A 5,000-nucleotide genomic window follows, 5' to 3' on the forward strand; every position below is an offset into this window, starting at 1 on the left:
CTCCTGTGATATTTCATGCATTCTGGTAAGGAAGCATTGCAAATCCTGTGATGTTCTGCTAATAACGACTGTGTCATCAGCATACTCTAAGTCAGCTAATTTCCTGTTACCAATCCAATCCAATCCTTCTCCACCATCCCCAACTGTTCTATGCGTTACAAAATCCATGTGGAGGATAAGCAACGTAGTTGACAACACATTCCCTTGGAGTACTCCACTGTTCACTGGAAACTCATTTGATAGAATTCCACTAACATTATCTTTGCATTGATATGCTCATGAACAGACTTTATCAAATTTGCATATTTAACAGGAATTCCATAATAACGTCGGACTCTCTACAAAATTGGCCAGTGCACACTATCAAAGTCTTTTTCATAGTCCACAGATGCCTCTAAAAGTGGACTTAATAACCCTAATAATAATAATAATAATAATAATAATAATAATAATAATAATAATAATAATTATTCCTATTTCTGGTGAATTGTTCAGCTTCTACCTTTCACGCTCTTATTCCTGGTGGTGTTTCTCAGGTTCCCCTCGTACCCTCGAAATTCTAATGGTGTTTCTCAAGATCTCTTATCACTCTCCATTTGCAGTGGTTCTGAGGGTTTTTGTCTCCTATTCCTGATGGCGTTTCTCAGGTTCTACTTTTATATATATACATATATACACACACACACACACACACACATATATATATATATATATATTACATACATACATACATACATATATATGTATATATATACATATATAGATATACATATATACTGTATATATATAAATATATGTATATATATGTGCATATATATATATATATATATATATATATATGTGTGTATTATATGTATATACAGTATATATATGTATGTATATATACATATATAGATATACATATATATATAAATATATATACATACATACATACATATATATATTGTATATATATACACATATATATATATATATATATATATATATATATATATGTGTGCATAGATATACATATATATATATATATATATATATATATGTATATGTATATATATGTATATATATGTGTATATGTATATACAGTATGTATATGTATGTATATATATATGTGTATATATATATATATATATATGTATATATATATATAAATATATATATATATATATATATATATATATATATTTATATATATATATACATATATATATATATATATATATATATGTATATATATATAAATATATATATATATATATATATATATATATATATATATATATATATATATATATTATATATATAATAAGATTTTGTGAAGTGGCACTTTGAAATATCTATTTAGGCATACAGAAGCATTCTCACATACGAGTCTGTAATTGTAAATGAATGCTTCTCTTACACAAATACATGTGGAATTCTTAATGATTCTGCAGGTACTATCATTAATTTCCTTTAAATTCTTGTCGTGATGAATCTAATACACTTAAACTTGCAATTAAGAAGCAAAAGCATATTTAAGTTGTGATAAAGTAGATCTTTATAGAGAAATGGTTAAAATCTAATCTCATGTCACCACGAAAATTTTTAGGTAGGAGCTTATAAGTGAGACTATTCTTTAATAAAATAAATAAATATCTGCTTATAATGAACATATTCATCACATGATGCATGTTTTATATCAGATGAACACCACTATGTTTGTAGTAGGAAGCCTGCATCATGTTCTGGTGCATTTCATAATAGATTTTCTTAAAATAAAGGCTCAGTTCACGCAATTAATAACTAAAATTGTAGCCTTACCTTTTTTTCGCATGATTAAAAAAAAAATCTTTAACATACCTTTCTAAGTATCATGGTGACTAAATAATGTCACCTGGAGCACACAACAAGCAAAGTTTCCTCTCAGAAGCAAGCTGCCAATAACTGCCTTCTAAGACTCCAGAGCCGATGGTAGGTTTTTTCGTACTGGGAGTCAAAAGAAAACGAAAATTCTATAAATCTCGGATTTGTTTGGAAATTGATCATTACAGCGTTAGGGATATTTTCTTTAGCTGTCACGACGTTGATCCATAACAGAGAGGATGTTTAAGCAAGAAGATCTCCTCTTGTTAAGCTGTGTTGGCTAAGGAGATATTCAGTCATTTTATAATTAGACAGACGTGATATTCCGCTCGGGCCAAATGTCAACAGATGTATGTCATTACCTACGTCAACGAAGATGGACAGAAGTTGTGGATTCAACTCGAAATTGGTTTTATCTTTATTCATCGGACTGTCAGTTTCAGTCTGCAGGATATCTTGCAATATTATTGTAGGATTTCAATGAGATCCTGAGCTCTGATGGTTCATGATGCAGCAAGGAAAGGGTAATTATAAGTTATAACCGAAATCTCTTTATTGTCCAAGAATGTTTTATGTCTGTTTGAATCAGTAATACGTTAGGTACACACACCATTTGTTTTTTGAAGTTTTTACTTTTTTCCTTATCTCGCTAAACATTTTCTTTAGTTTTTTATTGGTCGTTCTGTTCGGTTTTGTTTCTCATCATGTGTAGGATACAAGCTAGTATTATCATAGATAGTTTTTTTTTCCTTTGGTCAACTTTTAAAGGTTTAAATGCCTTTCTTTCATCGACCTGAATTTATTATATTATGATACGACTCTAAACCGCTGAGATACCATTTAACAAAATACACGGTTTCAGAATAACTCTTATATCTTATCATTGGAGATATCAAGTGACAGATTAAGAGTCAAGAGATTGAAAAGAGCCAAAGAACAATGACCACGAAAGTAGAACCAATTAAAGTTTAACTAACTGAAGAAGCTAAAAGTGGAAAATTGAAGGAAGAACAAATTACAGCTAGATTTTTTTTTTCTATATTTTCTTTATAAAATTATATTCCGAGATTAACTGGTCAAGTGTTTATGTAAAGAAAGTATGATGAAATCATGAGTTTTAGAAGGATAGTCTGTGGCTATGGAGGATTTCATCCTTGTGATTTTGACCCTCAAGTAGGTCGCAGTGAGCTTTGACTGACTGATTTTTATCAAAAGGCTTCGGAACTAGATTTGACTGACAGTGATTTTTATCAAAAGGCTTCAGAACTAGATTTGACTGACAGTGATTTTTATCAAAAGGCTTCGAAACTAGATTTGACTGACAATGGTTATTATCAAAAGGCTTTAGAAATAGATCTGAATGACAGTGATTTTTATCAAAAGGCTTCGAAACTATATTTGACTGACAGTGATTTTTATCAAAAGGTTTCGAAACTAGATTTGACTGACTGATTTTTATCAAAAGGCTTCGGAACTAGATTTGACTGACAGTGATTTTTATCAAAAGGCTTCGGAACTAGATTTGACTGACAGTGATTTTTATCAAAAGGCTTCGAAACTAGATTTGACTGACAGTGATTTTTATCAAAAGGCTTCGAAACTAGATTTGACTGACAGTGATTTTTATCAAAACGCTTCGGAACTAGATTTGACTGACAGTGATTTTTATCAAAAGGCTTCGGAACTAGATTTGACTGACAGTGATTTTTATCAAAAGGCTTCGAAACTAGATTTGACTGACTGTGATTTTTATCAAAACGCTTCGGAACTAGATTTGACTGACAGTGATTTTTATCAAAAGGATTCAAAACTAGATTTGACTGACAGTGATTTTATCAAAAGGCTTCGAAACTAGATTTGACTGACAGTGATTTTATCAAAAAGGCATCGAAACTAGATTTGACTGACAGTGATTTTTACCAAAAGGCTTCGGAACTAGATTTGGCTGACAGTGGTTTTTATAAAAAGGTTTCGGAACTAGGTTTGACTGACAGTAATTTTTATAGAGCTTCGGAACTACTACGTTCATCAATTGAGAGAGAGAGAGAGAGAGAGAGAGAGAGCGCAGTTTCGCCCTGGTGGGATGAGGATTACCTCAGGGAGGTTCTCCCTCTTGAATAGTATGCAATTTTTGGACGGCACCAGAAATGCACGTCTAGTTTTCTTCTCTCCTTCTCTCTCCACTATTGCAAACAACGGGGTACAGTTGGACACAGAAGTCCCTGGCACACCTAGCTCTGAAGAAGTGCACTCTGTCACACTAATACTTTGCGGCGCGTAATCTAACAGAGAGTGTAGGAAGAGATGGCTAATCACAAGAACTCGTCGTGCAGAAAGGGTGTGAATGGGTATAGTTATTCAGAAGGAGGTGTACCAGTAATTTCTGTGTCCAACTGTACTTACACCGCTACTTGGTAAGCAGAGGCATCCTGGATTTTAAGGAAAAGACCCATAGATTCCTCCTAGTCTGGTCCGAGAGTTGAACAGAGAGAGAAGGATGATGGGTTTCAGGTTTAAAGGTCGATCATGAATGGCAAAGGCGAAAGACAGTGGCATTGCCCAAGCGAGCAGGCCAATCCCCTATAGAATGACCATATATACATATGATCAGCGCCCAAGGCCTCTCTCCACCCAAGCTAGTACCAGGGAGGAACAGACAATGACTGCTGATGACTCAGCAGGTAGACCTATAGGCACCCCCTAACCCCCATCCTTAGCTCACAAGGATGGTGAGGTTACAGCCACTAAAGGAACTATCGAGTTTGAGCGGGACTCGAACCTCATTCTGGCGATCACCAGCCAGAGACGTTACCAACATGTCACCACCACCCTCTCTTATGTTTTTTTACCAAGTATCAGGTTTAATTTATTGGACAAGTTTCATCAGTTATACTTATTGGAACGTTGCACAGATGTTAATGGACGATTATTTTTCATACCTCACGTAATACATGGCGAGGAAAAATCTAAAAGAAAAAAATCGATGCTTTTGGTTTAAGATAACTGAATAGCACATAGACCTAACAACTCTTCAGTTCCAAAGTTTGAATTTTTATTATAGAGAAATAAATATATTTTCAACTAAAAAAACATTAAACACCCAAATCAAGGTAGGGGAGGAAAATTAATCTTCCGCAAGTATATTCATTGTAAATTTA

The 5,000-nt window shown here is 33.1% G+C and overlaps 1 protein-coding gene and 1 long non-coding RNA gene across 3 annotated transcripts in view; one reads left to right on the forward strand and one right to left on the reverse strand.

Moving 5' to 3' along the window:
- Positions 1 to 1,981, reverse strand: part of LOC137647310 (mucin-2-like) — a 13,912-nt gene extending 11,931 nt beyond the window's left edge. For both annotated transcript variants that reach the window (XM_068380707.1, XM_068380706.1), the window contains exon 1: positions 1,840 to 1,981. In XM_068380707.1, coding sequence (XP_068236808.1) covers positions 1,840 to 1,854 — 15 coding nt within the window. In that variant the 5' untranslated portion in view covers positions 1,855 to 1,981. The remainder of the gene's footprint in view (positions 1 to 1,839) is intronic.
- LOC137647312 (uncharacterized) overlaps positions 1 to 5,000 on the forward strand; it is a 137,191-nt gene that overhangs the window by 110,828 nt on the left and 21,363 nt on the right. The window lies entirely within an intron of this gene.

This window comes from Palaemon carinicauda, chromosome 9 (assembly GCF_036898095.1).
Source record: "Palaemon carinicauda isolate YSFRI2023 chromosome 9, ASM3689809v2, whole genome shotgun sequence".
In the NCBI taxonomy this organism is placed as follows: domain Eukaryota; kingdom Metazoa; phylum Arthropoda; class Malacostraca; order Decapoda; family Palaemonidae; genus Palaemon; species Palaemon carinicauda.